General features: G+C 36.7%; 1 protein-coding gene across 1 annotated transcript in view; it reads right to left on the bottom strand.

The window, feature by feature from the left end:
- Positions 1–15,486, bottom strand: part of CFAP47 (cilia and flagella associated protein 47) — a 354,495-nt gene extending 339,009 nt beyond the window's left edge. The window contains exons 1-8 of the mRNA XM_072852476.1: positions 15,325–15,486; positions 11,813–11,964; positions 6,946–7,061; positions 5,135–5,273; positions 2,779–3,007; positions 1,976–2,136; positions 966–1,099; positions 130–365 (exon numbers count right to left, since the gene is read on the bottom strand). Of these exons, the coding sequence (XP_072708577.1) occupies positions 130–365; positions 966–1,099; positions 1,976–2,136; positions 2,779–3,007; positions 5,135–5,273; positions 6,946–7,061; positions 11,813–11,964; positions 15,325–15,486 (1,329 nt within the window). The remainder of the gene's footprint in view (positions 1–129; positions 366–965; positions 1,100–1,975; positions 2,137–2,778; positions 3,008–5,134; positions 5,274–6,945; positions 7,062–11,812; positions 11,965–15,324) is intronic.
- Between the last annotated feature and the right edge of the window lie 3,938 nt (positions 15,487–19,424).

Here is a 19,424-nt window from a genome sequence, read left to right as displayed (position 1 = left end):
TATTTGGCTGATGTTAAACATCATGGCTACTGAAATGAAATTGTTCTAGTTTACTTTCAAGAAAATCCACCACTGACCACTGTAAAGTAATCCGCATATCCACATAATCTAAGAGAAAGAGGTAATTACCTTTGCAGATTTTTTTTTAATTTTTCCTTTTTCAGGAGAAATATTAAAGTGAGCAGTCTTGCGGAAACTGAATGTTACCGGCAGGGACTCAGATTCATTTTTGAGTGTGCATAGAACTTGTGTTTGTTCACCGAGGAAACAGTCCATAAACTTTATAACTGGTCCTGGATTAAAAGATAACATGACAGGAAGCCCAGAACCTGTCAAAGCTAACTCCATGTGACGAGGATGATTCACTGCATTAGACAAACACAAAAAACAAACAAACAAAAAAACCTCACACACCTATTAGCTTACAAACAGAAAAGTCATACTGTGATTGTATGGTTGCAAAAACCAAATAACATCATAATACAATATGACTTACAATGCAATTTTCTATAAACTTAACACGGACATGCTTACTTATAATGGCAGTTAGATAACACATTCTCTCATTAAGGAATTTGAGGGTGATCAAATATTCACTTGAAAACGCACAAAAATGGTATTACCAAAGTGCTGGTGACTTGCAAATGGCTGGGGGTTTTTTTTATGTCCTCCAAAAATTTACATTTATAATTAAGTTCTAGGTGTTCACCACCAGCAGCTGTATTCATGACATGCACGATTCCCTCCTTCTTTCTACTCACTGTTCAGAGAGTTTTTGGTGCTAAAGCATTAAAGATGTAAGTTACAATAATTGATTTCTATTGCTATAAATAAAACAAAACATAGGTTTCCCATAAAACTGCTAAGAAGATGAAGAAATTGAAAAAAAAAAAAAAGGCAAGATATACAGTTTTATCATCCATATATACATTTCTGATGGTGACTATATATTTCTGATAACATACTTGTGATTGCTGTGGCACCATCACTGAAGGCCTGCAGCCAGCCATCTTTATTCCCAACAGCTTCAAATCTCAGAAACAGTACATAATCTTGTTTCAGTGATGAGTCATTCACTCTAAAGTCCCTTTTAAATTTTCTGTAAGAGTCACAATCTCTAATTACAAGATGGGGAAAAAAAACAAACCACCAAACCCCAACCCACAAAAAAATCAAGGCTTATTTTTCATCATCCAGTCTGGCTTCTTTGCTGTTGGTTACAGCTTCTACATATTATCTTTATACGTCCTTTGAGAAAATGGAACAGTAACAAATTTAAGCTCAACAATATTTGTATGCTTATTATACTAGTCATTTGATATCTTTTCCGGTCTACAACAGTTTTCTAAACTAATATTACATCCATAATAATCACGTATAATTGGAGTTCAAGTAAGGGAAAATGGCAAGAGTGCATTTTCTTTTTCTTTTCCTTATCTGAAGAAGAAACATTCCTTTATGCTTACGTTTTTTTTTTTTAATGGACTGAAAGCTCTCCAAAATGTTTCAGTCTCTTGGTGATAAAAATATATATTCTTTCACAATGCTGCACATAAAGTATATCTTTATGAAATAAATCTGCAGTCATTAAAAAGGCACTTAATTTGACACTTGTGGAACTCTCTCAACAATCTTTAGAGGTTCAACACATTTAATGGGAGCTGCAATTAGTTCCCTTGGCAAAATTTAATAAAATTCTTGTTCTTGCAAAACAAGCTTAACCAATTCTTGGTTCAAATACATCCTTAATGTATTATAAAACATCTCCCAGATAATCACTTCAGACTTTGCTTTCTCATTTGTACTATCATGCCAAGCAATTTCTTTTAACACACATAAATATATAAGAAGTCATTCAGAAAAAAATTTGCAGACACATTAACTTAAAATTATTTTCTCTAACACAGCTCTTTACAGAATAGTTTAGACCAATCAACTTGTGTGTGTGTGTCTCTAATTTGGACCACTCACTCACTTTGGACTAAAGCACAATGTAATCAAAGATTTCGCATAAGGTAGCAAGGTTCCTTGACTGGGAATACACAAGATCAAGGTGGAAACATCTACATCTCTTGTTCTATTTTTGAGGCTTAAGTCTTGTAAAACAGCATCTGCACTCCTCTGAAGATCTGTCCCCTAAAAAATAATAAAGAAGTAGAATAGTTCAGCCTGTTCTGCTTCCCCTTTTGTGTTTTTTCTTTTTCCTACACATACATTTTCACATCTTTCACAACAAGTAGAAAGACATAACGTAAGTAATAGCATTGACATAGTTACATATCACATGGCTAATTAACCAACTTTTAAACATCAATTTCATGTCAATGTTTTGAATTCCCTTTTTTAAAGATGATGCTCATTCAGATGATTTCACTGTCTGAGAAAAACAAGTGAAATCACAGATGCTTAACATCTTAGAATACCAAAATATATCTTGATAACTCCTTCTAAATGATAAGAAATCCAGTAGGTCAAGCAAAACTGCCCAAAAAACCCAACAAAACGAAAAAAAAAAAAACCCACACCCAAGGAACATACTTAACATTGTTCAGGTTAAAATGTCACATAGTGAAACAGAAATCTGTGAACAACTTAATTCCAAGGTCAAATTATAGTAAAAAGTTTGTTGACTGGACAGAAGTTTCAGAAAGCCTATTGATCAGGAAATAGTATAACATAGTAAACACTACTAGAAGATGAATGTTGAGAAACAAAAAATGCAAAAGCAGAAATGAAAACAAGTTTTCAACTAAAATAAAAACCAGAACAGTTTCTTACCATCTCTCCTCCAATGGCATTGTCTTCCAGTACTGCTACCCAGTCCATACACTCAGGACTTTCATTGTATAGAGATATTTGTTCAGTCTTTGAAGATCCGAAGTAAACTGGTCCAAAGTTAATGCATTCCAATATATTTCCACAGGACACTCCTAGAACTTTAAGAACTTGTTCAACCACAACAGCTTTGATCCATACTTCAGTGCAGCCATGACCTTCCAACTCCACTCTGTCAGTAAGAGTAGCAAGCAAGCAATAGGTAATGTAGAAAAGTGTTAGAAATAATCAGTTTTGTTTATATTAGAACCTATGCAAAACTGAACCAAATCAGAGCATTTAAATCATTGGCTTTCTATAGATAAACTAAGGGGGGCAAGGGCGAGGGGAAGAGAGTGTACTTGACAATGTGATACCTAGCAGGAATATTACCAACCAGGAAGAACTACACATTACATGGTAGAGTTTTGGGGAGCTGTTTGTGTTTTTCCCCTTTTTTAATGTTTGAAACAATGGGAGTGACATCTCAAAGGATCAGAGACGTCCATAGGTGATACAAAGATTCTCAGAAATAAGAGCAGTGTATCTAGATATCAATTTTGGCATATACTTAGTAATTTTCTCTTAGGCAACTGGAGCTAGAAGTTCATCTGAATAACCATAAAAGAACTTCTGCTGTTCCTGCCTGAATGCTTGATCTTGATGATACCACAAAACACCAAAGGACCATATAGACATTGTACAAGTCTTTGTTATTAGAATTCTCCTGGAACAAAGCATATTTGCTCTTGTTGCACAAAAGAATCAAATTTAGTAATATAACTTATTGTTCTTATAGAATCAACTATCCTTTTGAACACCCTCCAAGCTGAAAAAATGTTCAAAAAAAAAAAAAATCTTTGTTTTGAATAGTCACATATATAACTACACAAGGGATCTGGGAGAGGATCTCAAACTCTCTAAATATCATCTTTCAACTTCTGAAGCATGATTATGGGATTCTCCAAGACAGAAAAGAAATCTCAAAAAAATATAAGAGTAGATTCCTCTGAAAAGAATTTTGTTTGCACATAGGAGCAAAATGCTTAGAGGACAAGACAAATGGAAATAACCAGGATGTTTTCATCAAAACTATACTATTTCTCCAAGTCAAATTCCTGTCAAATACCCATTGTAAGACTTTCAATATTACCCTATTTGTTTAACTAGATATATACACACACACAGGTACACACATATATTTATATATTTGTGCGAGGCTTGGCAAGATTTGGCAAGATTTCATTTAGTCTAAAGGATCTAGTAATGACTACTAAGAAATGCCATATTCACTGACAGAATTATGTAGAGTTTAAGGCAGGGAATGGGTTAAGGATGAAATCTGAGCTCTGTGTAGTTATGTTCTTTCAGTTTAATAGATAAACTATCTACTACACTGCAGGATACAGTAGCTGTTTAACCAAGATGGGGTGAAGAAAACAGTGATGGTAGCCTGGACAGCAAAGGAAAGGCAGAAAGCATGACACTTTGCAACCAAAAGGTTGAAACTCAGTCACCAAAGAAAATATCATATGAAGGAGGATGTAATTGTGAGGCAAAATACAGATAATTGCCTTCCCTGTCACTCTAATACAATTTTTCTCCTTTCATTTCATTTCTTTTTCCAACAGGCTACAAAAAGCAAGAACAGGAAGAACTGAACTTTAAGTCATGTATCTTAATAACTTAAAAAAAAAAAACAGGAAACACACACACACACCCCCAAAAAAAACCCCCCAACATTATAAGAAAACAGGATTGAAAAGGACTTTCCAGATTGGTATCTACTTCTAAATTCTGGCACTTCCTAAAAAGTCTATATCACCATTTGAAGAGATACAAGGTAGGCATTTAAAAATAGTCTATTCTTAAAAGAGTTAGTGGTTGCAAATACTTCCCTCCATTTAAAATAAGATACACCAAAGGACATCATAATGTTTCTGAGACTTCTGAAACACAGAGAGCCAAAAGAAAAATAGCAAAGTTACAGAAGCTAAAAAAAGTAAGGAACACAGGATGGGTAGAAAGGTGAAAGATACAAAAGCTCTCAGTTAGCTGTATACTGAGAGACGTGCAAACATCCTATATCATTATGACTTATGAGAGATCTTTAATAATACAGCCAGGTACACAATTTATGCATCACTATTCTGTGGAGATAATATAACCATCAAATTTATTTAATAATAATAAATATGGAAGACAGCAACTGACACCTAGGAGCTTAACTTTATTAGATAAATATTCATAATAAAGACTAGAATTAATAACAGGCAAAGATGTAATTTATAGAGCTGAATTTCTTCAGTCATACACTCACTTTATCATTTCTTTGATGATTCTGGGTACATCTGTGCAGATATCCACTTTAACCATCTTCATAGATTTTGGCTCTACCACTCCACTGGTAGGTTCTATGTTAAGCAGGACAACCCCATCATATGATATTTTAAATGTACCTAAAAGAAACAGAACAATAAACAGAACAGTGAGTTCTGTTTATTCTGAGAACAGTGAACATTTCTAGCTTATAAAAATATTTTTTTAAATGTGAAAAAGTTATCCAATGTGTATTTAACCAGCAGCACTAATTATCTGTCATTATATCATAGATAGCAAGAAATTGTTTTAAATGTTGTGGGGAAAATGCAGTGTTTGACCTCAGACAAAAGATAAATCTCTGATATGAGATCAGAAGCAGGAACAAAAGACTCATTTTGTGCATGGGATGACAGGTGAAATGCAAACCTTGAGTCACAGGCCAGCATACAGCACTTCCTGCTGATACAGTTTACGTGCTGCCTGTTAGTGCAACCTGCTGTATTACGATTTAGAGCCTACAGAAACACAGATTCAGCAGCTATTCCTTTGTCTGCCCTCAATACATTCTTCACTAACCACCACTTTCACTTTAATTCTGCTTGTGTCCAATCCTGCAAAACTCCATCACGCAGCCTGCATGCATCATGCAACGGATTTTTTAACTAGAAACAGTTCCTATGCAACATGAGAAATTTCACATCATGCAAATTAGTTGTAGATGCATATGTAATGTAGGTTATCTCATTTTCTTTATCTAATCATCATTCCTCAAAGAAACAAGTTAGTATGTATGAGTAAGAGCTGATTATACAAAATACATACTATATCTTTAAGTTGAGCTGCCTAGAAAAAATGCTTTTTGGAAAAAAAAAAAATTAAATTCTGTTCTAACTAGACAGCCTTTTTTTTTTTTTTTTTAAATATCGCAACCCATCTCTGTGTTTATATAATCAAGTATTTTCTGTTGGTACAATATTTCTTGTGGAAGTCTATGAAGTGGGATCCACACAACCCCGGCCTAAATAAAAAATGCAAATAAAGATACCTTGTGATATAATACACAGCTGTACAAGCCAGGAACAAGCAAGTTAATAATTAAAAATAATTAACTGCCTTAAATGTGTTGTTTGAAACTCAGCATAGTTGCCCCCCCTACTTCTGGACTACGGTGTCTGCAGCTTCGTCCAGTGGAAAAGGCAGTCAAATAGGTTACTTGGATCATATAAGCATTCTTACGCTCCGTTCTCCATGTTTCTTATACTCTTTGGAAGGGTCCCTCACAGAAGTTGAAGGATGTGCATGTTTTGAAAGCTGTATGATTTCAAAAACTACGGCAGCAAGATAAAAGACCTCTCATTATCTTCCGGTAACAAATACGGTTCAATTCCCATCCTAGAGGACTTTAGCTCTGAAAGCACAGGGAGCTTGTAGTTGTTGACTTAATAGGCAGCTATTGGGATCTCAGAATCACAAAGACAGCAAAGGAAGAGCAGATGTGATTTGCTACTATTTGTGTTGGGCATAGTAAGCCAATGAGCAACTATTATTTTTACGTCTTTCAGATGGGACTCAAAAGTAGAGAACTCCTAAATTTTGGCAAAGTTCTAAATTCATTTTTCTTCCGTAAGTGGAAATGTCGTACTGTCTAGAGAAGCAATGGGCCATTTATAGAACCTTTAGCTAAATACTCGTGATCTGCATAACCCAGAACTTCAGTTAGTTTCTACTTGGCCACTGAAGTGTTAACTTGCATAAAATTACATTTTCCAAGAAAATATTTGTATAACTTAATGCATACTAAATATTTACCTGAAGCTGATCCATGGTTAGCAATGCTAATCTCTTTACTAATTATTTTACTGTTTGCAGTCACTGCACCAAAATTAATCTCTGACTCAATTTCCAGATAACAGCACGGAATTAATCTGCAGAGAAAAGACATGGTTATATTTCCCCAAAACTTGAAAATACTTTTGCATTTTTAAAGAAATTTGATTAAGCACTCCAGTGGAAGACAGTTCTTTTCTCCTAGTTCCCCTACCAATGTTCATGGAACTCACTTCAGCAGTATAGCGTACACAGGGAAGATGTAAAAAAGATCTAGCTAGCTATCAAGCTGTTTACTTTAATGACTAACTCCTGTAACTTTAAAACAATACAGCTTTAAACAATTAGTTGAAATGGAACGTATACATTTCTATTCAATGTTAAATACTTTATTACAGTACAAAGAACTTTAAATAAAACTATCTTGTTAGTTGCATCCCAAAATAAGACCAGAGTTAACATTCACCATATTTCATTATCAGCTGCCTGAACTAAAAGCAGAGAGAAAACATGCATGCCACTTTCAATTTACAGTCTTCTTGTTTTATAGATACTTTATGTGGCTTCAGCAAAACTTATTATAACAGACAGAAGTGGATAATGACACAAGTTATTTCTATTATTTATTTAAGAGACTTAGCCAGCATGATGACATCACTGTATTGGGTACTGCTTAGTTGTAATGAAAAGATCGTACTCGCTTCAGGAAACTTGTGTTTTTAAAGGCCCCAATTTCTAATACAATCACATCTCTGATCTCACATAAAACTTTGTTTGAAATCAATTGGAATTTTACATCAGCTCAGCAGTCTATCTCCTCTTAACCACAAATAGGAACATGCAGGAACAATTGCATCTCATGGTCTGCATTACATGCAGTACAGAAGACTAAATGGAGAAGGAAGATAAATCTCCTCAGCCGAGCTAGGTAGACCCTGTCCATATAATCTATTGCATAATGGAGTGGGGGAGGAGGAGGGAAAGGAAAGGAGCGGGGAGGGGGGGAATTAATCAGGAAATGCAACAAAAGAAGTTGCTCTTGGGAATGTTAATACACTGTTTTTAAGTTCCTTTAATAATTTATTGTAATGCAAAAAAAAAATTTAGTAAATTCTTGAAAGATGGTTTAGAGCGGCAGGATGTGGAAAAAAACCCCAACAAAACAATGGGGGGGGGAAACAAACACAAACCAGGAAACCGCTATCAAGATTACACTTGAAAATATTGTAAAAACTTCAAGTTCCAAGTATTCAGACATTCTTCCAAGAAGCTTTGTTTGAAAAATTAAACACAAGTATCTCTCCTCTCAAGATCCAAATATATAACTCCCCAAGTAGGCAGGAATAAGCATAAATTGTAAGTGCAATGAGATTTTCTAATAGATACAGACCTGTGCAAAAAGGGAGATAGTCAAGTTAAAGGTTTTGGGTTTTGTTTTTTAATACAGGGTGGGGTTTGGTTGGTTGGTTTAGTTTGGTTTGCTGGTTTCGTTTTGGTTGGGTTTTTTTATGAAGATGGAATTTACCCCTGGAAATGCCCAATATCAAATATTTTCTTTTTTTTTTTTTTAAACAAAAAACCTATTTCTTAATTATTATATTTCAAAAAAAGAGTTTGGATGCAGAATTTCAGTTAATCATTTAAAAAAAACAAACAAACAAAAACACGAAAAACCCAACCACAGTTCGCTTGTTTGAAACACATTCCCAAACCTTGAGTATAAGTATTCTCTATGGCGATCAAATATTTACATAATTAAATCATTACACTTGTATTACTGAGCGCATCATAAATCCATGGTGCTGTAGAGATTAAGCTAAGAATGTTGTTTGATCTCCAAAACTTATATGAAATACATGAGCCACAAATCAATATGACTAACTACTGGACCTAGTCCCATGAGCCAGGCAAATAGGTAGCAGCTATTTCACTTGCAAACCAAACAAGTGTGATATTAATGTCACTAAAGCACAATAGAAATAAAATGCCATTTTTTACCAAATAACTTGTTACAAAAATAAGTGGAGTGTTTCTACAGTTTAATGTTCTATGGGAAACTAACCTTTTCTACACTCTCAGTGAATCTCATCCCAGACTAAAGATTATCTTAAAATTAACAGTAGATGTGATTGAAGGAATCACACAAGTTGTTGGCAAAGAGGTTAAATCTTTTCACACTTTTTTCCTAGACCACCTGTGAACTTTTCTTTCAATAAAAATCTATGGACAAAACATGCAGACCCATAATTTCTACAAATTCATACTGAATTATATATATGTACATATCACCCTATAACCCATACAGAAGTAAAAGCTGAAAAACAATACAATTTCAAATAAGACTACAGATAAGCTAATAGGTAAGAGAGAAGTAGCAGACTATTAAAGAGGCTAGTCCAAATAACATCAGCAACTTCCAAACATTTCTTATACAGTAACACATTATCTTGCATTACACTTATGAATTTTCTGACCTTGCTGTCACATGCTTTAAAACTTAATTCTGTTTTGCAGATGTACAACTCTTCAAAGGTACTGCCAGTACACAATCTGAGTGACATTCACCAGAGACAATTAAAATAAACCCTGTATGTGAGTTGGCCAAAAATCAGAATTTGTCACTGACAAGACATTTTGTTTGTGTCACAAAAATATATAGCAATTGGATGTAAATCTAAGCATAGCCTTAACAATTTTTAAAATCACTTATTTCAATTCTTGACATTTTAGGAAAAGTAGCATTAGTGTTTACTAAATTATTATTGATACATTAGTAGAAATATTATAAATTATTAAAAATGTAAAAAAATCCACAAACTTTTAAATAGGAAGTGAAAAAAACACATCAGAATTAAATAAATTCAGAGGAGGGGGCCGGTGTCTGTCACCAAAAACAGAACACTGCAAATATTTCCTTGAAAATATTTTCAGGTTCTTCCATTAAATCAAACACTTTTGTGGACATTTCATAGTGACAGTGAAATTTTTAATCAAAAAAATCTTTTGACTAGTATTTCTCAACTGGTATTATGCTACGTACATTATTTCCTCAAAATGATGAGAAACAATGATGCATTTTAAACTATGTTTGTACAGAAAAAAAAATATTATGTATTTAGTGACCCTTCAGTGCAATAATAGAGTATCATCTACCTATAAACAGCAGATATGCATGACACAAAATACATTTGGGAAAAGACTGATTAAAAAAGAATCATAAAGTATATTTGTTTTTTCCAAACAAACAAAAAGAATTATTATAGCCTGTCAATTTTTTTCCCTGCAAAAGCCAGTTAAACATGAAGATTTGAAATACTTAATTTACCACAAGTCCTTTCCAGAAAGGAGTCACCAGTAGCATTATCATCCTAAGTGATCTTGCTTCCACAATACTACCCTAATAAAAAGTTTTAAAACAACACAAAAAAAAAAAATCTAACAAACAGAAAAAAAATCTAACAAACAACAAAAAAATATTTTTAAAATTGCTCCCTAGTCACTTTTTTCTTCTAGGGAAATATAGTTGGGAGAACGTATTTAGACACAGCTATTTTTAATAGTAAAATGATCGTATTGAATTACTAAGTTCTGTAGTACCTTATGAAAAGTCAACCCTGTCTTTCAGTCAAAGAAAAGCATTTAGGGCTTTCCATTTAAATTTCACTGAAGTTATTAAAGCAAGCTATAATAGCATTGTTTAATACTGGGTTCTAAGAGAGTAGGAGTTTTCAAACACCACAGAAAAAACAACTAATTTAAATTGTTATTTCCAAGTCTTCCAATTGTAGACAGTCTTTTGCTAAAGAGAGACAAAATTTACAACAACCTGAAAACCTCACGTCAGACTTAACTATTTGTGTCCTACATTAACAATACTACAACATTAAAATAAAAAAAAAATCCCACAACTTTTAAGATGAAATGAGGAAAAGCAATTCAGTGAAAAAGATCATGACATAAGAGGTAAATGAAATGTAGGAGTAAGTATTGCTTATCTGAAGGCTTACACATTTCAGGCTAGCACGAGATATTTGTGGGATTGCTTGATTTTTAAAAACAACTCATATACTGAATAATGTCCATGGAAATTCCCTTCTGTCTGTACATGCAATTTGTCATGTTAAGATTTTCATAAAAATTATGATTTGCAATGGACTTGTAAACAGAAGTTTGTCATTCTAATTTCTCTTTATAGACAAAGGAGAGAAAGGTACTCCAGAGCAATTCTCCCTCATCCTCGGATAACCACCTAGCCTAAGTCTGATAAACTATATTTAGAAGCTTACTTTTTCCAACCAATATATATGTTATATACGATATATAAGACATATATCCATATACACACACGTAGATAGGCACACACAACCACACACAGATTGATGAAAATGATCCTTGAATGTGTGACCTTATCCTAAAACACACACCATATTTTTAGAATTAGGCAACATATGTTTCACTATAATCCAGTTTCGCAAATATGGACAATTAGTATAAAATCTTTTATATAAGTGTCTCAGTAAGGCGGGAAGACATTCAGAGTAGGTGTTAACTTGTCTAACGTTGATACAGAATTAGAAATTGTCAGCATTGTCACAATCAGCTTAGAATAAAGCAAAAACAAAAACCCAAACCCTCTCTAGGATCTTAGAGGGGCATCACCCCAATTAACTTCTTACCTGTGTGCTGCTCTGAAAAGAAAAAACAATCTTACTTTTGTAAGGAAACTTCCTATTTGTTTTCAATGCAATTGACAGATTAATTACATAGCCATGTGACATGTATTAGCAAACTTTTCACAAGATTAAACTGCAAATAGTAACAGCAGCATATGAACTTTTGACCATCATACCCAAGCATGGGGATATCAACTATGTCATCTTCTATTAAAAGAAGTAGTCTATCTTGAAGATCTTCTTCACTCTCAGGATAATATTCCACAAAAGCTGTAACTTGAAGTCCAGACGCAACAGGTTTTTCTGGATTTTCCACAATCAATTTAAACTGCAATTTAAAAAAACATAAAATATATTTTTTAAATTGTTAAACATTTCTAGATTAAAAAACATATACATGTTGTTCATTTTCAGAAGATACGCATATTGATTTAAAATTCACAACCAACTTTAAAATATGCCGGATTTTATAAAATTTCTCTTCCTATTTACTGAAGTCCAGCCTTTTCACAGTGAAACAGAAAGACAGAATGAATACTAACCATCAAATTACATAGAAGAGTTGGTTCAGCAAAATATCATTTCTAGTCTCTCCAAGAGAGCTCTAGCTTTTCCTACTGTTGCAATAAACCTTCCAAAGCACCACAAAATTAAGTCAGCTACTACTCAGTGCAGAATCTTTTCAGTACCTGAGAAAGTAGCAAGGATTAAGTCTCAGTCCAAAGGAGCAACAAAAGGAGACAGGATAAGAGTTTTCTCTAGGTCGGACCAACGTTCAGCTGACGTCAACAGAAAGTCTCACTGTACATTGAAAATCTGCTTGAAAGGCCCGTGGCACCTCCAATTTTAAGGGTCAAACAAAAGAGAAAAAAACAGAAGCAGCTGACAGAAAGCACCTTTTCCTCTCTCAAAAAATAATTCTGGATTATTTGTTGTCTGTAAGCATCTGCTTATATCCAACATCCCCTGCATATCTTTCCTTGAACAGAATACACAAGTAACCTACTAGCACATAGTGGGAAAACCAGCAGTTCCCACATTCCTAGGAGAGTCTCACAGCAAGGTCTAGAGCTTCTCTGGTGTTTCAGTCTCCTTAAAATTCACATCATTCTATGCACAACAGGCTTCTGCTCTATATGTCCAGTTAATGTTTATTTCTGAAAGAGAGTCATCCCAGTATTCTTTAAGTTTTCTGTTCTAATTTATGTTTGAAATATGCAAACATATGATTTACTACTTGTTGATTCTATTGTCTGAGCATCTCTTTCTATTCCTTTAAAATTTTCCTAGCAGTATAAACACTCAGCTAAAGGAAATTCGTTATGTAATATGCATCATGATTATGGGCTTGATTTTGAAAGAGTAGCCATGTTTTATTTTTGAAGTGTGTAAAATTTATCTCTTCTCTGAACAGAATTAAACAGCCATGCATATTCATTCTATACAAGGGAAAATTAATATATGGTACTAAGAACTTTTAATGAAACCTATGGAAAACTGCTTTGTGAGCTAAATTCCTTGAAAGGCATTTTTTTGGCCATGCACTATGACAGCTCAAGGAAGGTTATTTCTCAGTTCTTGCACTCTATGAATATAATGCCTCAGAAAATTTACAGATCAGTCATACACTTCAGAGCCATGTAATCACAGACAGCAGCATAAGGTCTGTGAATGAGAAAGGGCAACACAACAGACCTTTCTGGAATTGAGCACGTGAAATGGAATCTTGTCCCCTAACTGGTCGTCTCATGCACAATAGCATTAAAAAAAATACCCTGCAAAAGGCATGAGTTACTCACAGAGGTAAAAACTCATAAATTATGGTTGAGTATCCTTTTCTCTTTTTTAAAATTGACTCTGCCTTTCCACTTCTGGAGCACATGAAAAATTGGTAAGGCTGATGAAAACTAACAAAACAGAATAAGCCCAGCCCTACCAAATCAAGCGGTCTCAACAGTTTCCAGCTTGTTCCAAAATTCTTCAGTTATAGCGTAATAAAAAAAAATCAAGCCTTCTACATCATGCAAATTAGCAAATTTTAGGAGGGGATAAAATGCATACACAGTCTTGGCCACTCTTGCCCTCAAAAAGAGAGGCTTCCTACTCAGATACTGAAATTATCCAAGATACTTCAACTGTCTGACAATCATCTTCATGACTACCCTGGGATATACTTATTCATAGTTCAAGTTGCTGCAAACACAAAGCAACATCAGCTTCTGTTCAACTCCCATTGCCAGTTCAACCCTTCGATTCTAATTTTGATGTAATTAACAGACAATAAACTAGATAGATGAAAGACTAATATAAAACTACTAACCATAGCTGGGTTTTGCTGGGCCCACATAGGTTACAAGTCAAGGGCTAAACTGATTAGAATTGTATTGATGCATTTGCCTTTAAAAAGTCTGGCTAGGCAATGATTTTTCCAGAACTAATCAGATGCTATTAATAGTAATCATACGATCTTGAGAAAAGATTGTAAAACCCTCTTTTCTGAGAAAGCTCTCCACAAGCAAGCACCACAAATGGACTACTCCACTCAAAAAACTTAGAAGAATACAATACGGAAATGAGGTAATAGAGCTATCAGTCAGCCCTATGGAAATCCAAGCAAAAACAATTTCAGAAGTTGTGCCTTTCAGCTGATCTGGAACACTTCACAGATTTGTTGTTCACACCATAGCAAAGTGATCCATTTCTACATAGCTCTCCCTGAAATAACAAGGAACTCATGGGCTTCTTGAGGGATAAAATTTCTGCAGAGTGCAAAGCCAGCCAGCAAAGCTAAGCAGGATTTGTTACCAACAAGGGACTTGATGTAACAAGACATACAAGAAAGCTAATTTACTTCTACTGAAACTATGGATTTAATAAACAAGGAAGCTCTCTTCAAATTGCTCACAACCTCAGGAAAATATAGAACTGGGAAGACTGGAGTTCATTTCATTCTGACTTACAAGTTTCAAATGAGCAGCCTCATTTCAAGCTCTATATGAGAATATTTTTCAAGTATCATAGAAATGACACCTACATGTTCTCACAAGAAAACAATAAACCAGGACTTGCTCCCTCCTTCAGAACTGTCACTCAAGAAGCAATTCAGACAACTTTAGCTCTAAGAATTGCCTCTTATTCTTTCCAGTTTATCCAATTATTCAACTATTTTAAATTAATTTCCAATTCACTGGCAAATTGCAGTCAGTCTCAAAAGCTGCTCAGGCACCCACGGTAGCATTTTCTCTTTGCAGTAGCAGAACGCAGACAAGCCTTTACACCTGCCCAAGCAGCCTCTTACACAGGACCTACCTAGCGGGGCATACCCGTGGGCAGACGTCCCCCCACAAAACCGCAGAAAATAAAAGCAGGGCCTCGAGACGCACTTTTCCTCGGGCAACGTTCTGCGCCTCAAGGAAGGCCTGGCAAGGGCGAGGCAAGCAGGCTGCATACCAGCTCCTCAGGACAAGCCCGGGAGGGAAGGATACAGACCCGCGGGACTCGGGGCGGCGTGGGGTGAGACACTACCGTGATTCACGCACGCTGGAGTGGTGCGAGGTGCTGCACACAGAGCTGACAGCTGACTTGTAGAGACAGGCAGGCCTCGACGACGTTACCCACCCCCACCCGGGGTGGGGGAGGGGAAGGGTGGCAGACACTCCCCGCCGCTTCCCTCCCGGCCACCCCTCACCTGGGGCCGGCGCGGCGGCAGCAGCTGGAGGCGACAGCTCTCCACCCGCCGGTTCTGGACGCTGAGCGCGGCGCGGTAGCGGCCCCCCGGCACCGCGTCTCTGAAGCGCAGTTCGGCCGGGGCGATGCGCACCCCGGCCACGTCCCGCCAGCCACCCGCCATAGCCGCCGCCGCCTCACCCGGGCGGCCAGCGCGGCCTGGAAACGATCGCTTAGCAACAGACGCAGGACGCTGATTGGAAGCAAAAGAGCGGCGCTTCCAAACCCACCAATCGCAAGAGGAGAGACGGGGTAGAGGCGGGGCGGTGAGCGGCCTGTTCGGCGGGGGTAGCGGAGCCAGCGGGGTCAGGGCGTCACCGGCCGCTCGATGTCGTTGCCCAAAGGAAGGGATTTTTAGCCCGAAGCTGTGGTGTTTCCTCGTGGTCTTCCCAGGCGTGCAGCCTGAGTCCGCCCTGCCACGCCCTCGCACACTGCCACCTCGGCAGGTGCAGGGGGCCCCTCGGCAGGGCCGTTGGGGCAGGTGGGGGGCCGCCATTTCATGGGCGCCAGGTCAGGCAGGAGCTGGAAGGAAATAAAAACCCCAGACCTGCTGTTTTTTGGAAGCACACCAAAATTACCACATACCTTGGGCCTGTGTTTACAAATAAAGAATCCTTCTGGTTCACCTGAGGTGTTTTCCTGCTATGAGTCCCTCTCCAACAAAGGCCCGGGACAGGGAAAGGTGATACAAACATGGATGCTCTTCCTGCCCTGGGTTTCTTAAAGTAAAGATGGATTAAACTGAAATAAAAATGACCTGATTTCTCTTCCAGGCATGCAGTGTTAATCACAGGCATGGTCTACATAGAACCAAAGCAGGGCACTAACACACCCCTTTGTTGGTGGGAAGCTCAGTGTCTGCAGTGCCAGTGACTACACTAATAATTCATTGCATGCATTTATTGAGTGGTGAAAGATGTGTTCCTGTTCTGTATCCCTATGCCTTCCTGTGCTGTAATTTAAGTGGTAAAATGAAGTTGACAAGAATCCAGCACTTAGGCAGACTTGAATGTAGATAATGGGCCGTGTTGTGCTTTGCTTCAATATAGCAGAAGCAAGGAGGGGGGAGCAGCACGCACAGCATGCACACAGAACCTCAAACATCAGTTTCAATTAAGCCAAAATGCTTTGCCTTGGATTACTTCATCCCCTGAGAGTGCGTGAGGACTCAAATTATTTATATTTTAAAAGTCAAATGTAAGAAGCTGCAAACACAGATGGCACAGGTCAGGAAAACTACAGAGTACAAAAAGGGCAAAAAGCCTATTTTTAATGGGTCAAGAAACCTAGAGGGAGCAAGGAGGGAGGAGAGCCTTTGTTTCTGTTGCTGGGGAAGGATGCTAACAGGTCTTTTTGTCCCTCTTCAAAACTCAAGTGATAGCTACCCATCTGTAGATTACTGAAGAATGAGTGGGAATATGACATTGCAAGCACTAAGGGTAAAATCCAGGCATCTGAAGGGAGTTCTTTGGGAAAACTACTTGAATCTGTTTTATGGTAACATGATTGTACTTAACTGACACACACACACAAAAAAAAAAGAAGAAAAAATTAAAAGATAAGATTACCTTATCAAAGAATTAAACTCCCTCTGCTTTTTCACTAGAGAACGGAGAACACTCCTACATAGTTTCTCTGATCCTTGAATGAATTCTTGAGGAAAGTCAAAGGACACAAGATCAGACTTAAGAAATATCTGATACAAAGAAAGATAAACCTTTGAGACAAACATCATAATGGTGCCAAAAAGTCACAAGTTCATTAGTTTATCTTACTTTGGGCTATTCCTCAGTTTTCACGTTAAAGTAATGTGAAAATGTTCTATCTGTCTGATCACACATTCTGGTACTTGGAAATAATCGAATTCAAAAATGAACAACTAGTTCAGAGAAAATGTCAAATATGTCACTTGTTATATATCATTTCATAGCCAAGTAGTCAGTCACAAACTTATTTTTTCCATTCCACTGAGAATTGTAGCAACACTTAATATTTTTAGCAAAACTATTAGAAACAAAAATTGCTTATGATTTTTCATTTCAGGTCAGACTTAGCTGGAGTACGAGAGGATCCTCGGAAGGTCCCTGCCTCTCTACTCCTTCTGACCTTCCTGGTGTCCTACATTCCCATCTGCCTCCCAGTCAGGTCACTAGCCTTCATTCTACTAACTGAGCTTTGTGTGGGGCTATATAATAAACCTGACCTACCTGTGAAACAATCCAGGGTAAAAGCACTCATACATGCACCTCTTTTTTGGTGTCGCTGGAGGAGGGTTGTCTTTAGCAAGATAATTTCTCGGCTTCAGTTTAGAGCGCTAGTTCATCAACAGTTGAAGCAGCACTGTTGACAGTGTGGTAACTGACATTGTGAGTGTAGGCTGAAGCAAGCAGCAGAGACAGAATCTTTAAAAATCAATTCTGTCATAAAATAATTTGTAGCAACGAACACTGGCCTTACTTTCACTTGATTCAGTGTAGATATGTCTGTACAAAATGTTTATCAATTTAACTAAATTTTTAAAAAACAAATTTTAACTGTGATTTCGCTTGTGTATAGAGGAGCCAAGTTCTGCATTAAAAGACACCTGATGTCTCTGAAATAGTTTGGCTAGGCTCTCTTCCTCTTCTGCAAACCATTATATCCAAATGCTTACTATTGCCATCATTATGATACCTCATTATGAAACAACATTAGATAATGGACTCTGCTCCTTCCTTTCTTCAACTTATGCTGGCTTCATAAAATTTTTTTATTAGTCACCTAATAATCATCCCCAAAGAGAAAACTATTGTAAAGGAACAGACGTACTTTGTTTTGATGACAGAATCCTTCATAACTAGTGCTAGGGTATGGATTGTGTATATTCTTTCTCCTTTATCACTAAATCATATGACCACATTAAGTGTGATTTTACTTCTGCAGAAATTCATGCTATTTTTCAGTGCAGTAACCTGCACAATTCACATCGCATTCACCTTAGCAATATCAGATGATGAATAATAAAGCTCCACAGCAAACTTCTCAAAATTGTATTATAGTCATCAGAGTGAAGAGTATAACCTCACCTAAATCTCCACCACACCTCAGTTTCTGAGTCACTTCCAACTTTTATAAGCCAGACTTTCCAGACCTGAAACTTGTTTGACTACCCGCTGATCTGACTATCCTTCCAGGTTCCAGGCAGAAAACTGGAATAGCATGGTTAGTTCTTTCCAGTTAATAGAGGAGGCTAATTTGTTTGAAATTAAATAGCCCCCAGCTTGTTCAGATCTATACTGGGGCCATGGCCAGGTACAATGAGATGCAGAATCAGAAAGCCATCACCAGTCTGTTTTCCCCTGCTGCACAGGGGAAAACATTATTAGAAAACATGTATTAGAAAACAGCAAGACCTGAGCTGCTGGTCCTATCTGCCCATGTTCTGAACGTGGGTCAAAGATGCTTGTTCACCGACCGAGTCATCTATGAGATCAGAAGTAGCTCTCACTCATCCAGGAATCTCTAAAAACACAGAGAAATCCCTTCAGAAAGTATTCAAGGGGTTGGAAAAAGGGGCAGTTAAAATGATCATGAGGGTGGTTTATTTGACAGTAATTCAGCAACAAGAAATGACAGTGATACCTGAGATAATTAAACTAATTTGAACAAACTGCCACTCATACTGCACTTCGTTGCAGAAATCTGAATCCAGAGGAACTGTAATGTGAACTGTGAATGCTGACCTATTTACTCTACTTCAGGAGGAATAAATTTATTTAGAATATACTAGAAGGAAATAGGGCCACTTACTGGTAAAACAAATAAAATGTGTGTATTTTTATATCAGCTTTTAGGAGTCAGAAACAGACAAAGTCCAAATAATGATGACTAATAATATATATTCCTTTGCATTTAATCTTGCAAATTGCTCTGTTTAATGGAAAACAAGAATGTTCAAAATGACAGATTTGAGCTCTAATTCTCTCTAAAGGTGTCCACTAAACAAAGCATTCTGTGAGAAGCAGAACTAATGAAGATTTTATTGGGTCTTTTTGCTCAATGAAACCATCAGTCTTCACAAAA

Source organism: Ciconia boyciana, chromosome 1 (assembly GCF_034638445.1).
Source record: "Ciconia boyciana chromosome 1, ASM3463844v1, whole genome shotgun sequence".
Lineage (NCBI taxonomy): Eukaryota > Metazoa > Chordata > Aves > Ciconiiformes > Ciconiidae > Ciconia > Ciconia boyciana.
This window is presented reverse-complemented; position numbering and strand designations above follow the sequence as displayed.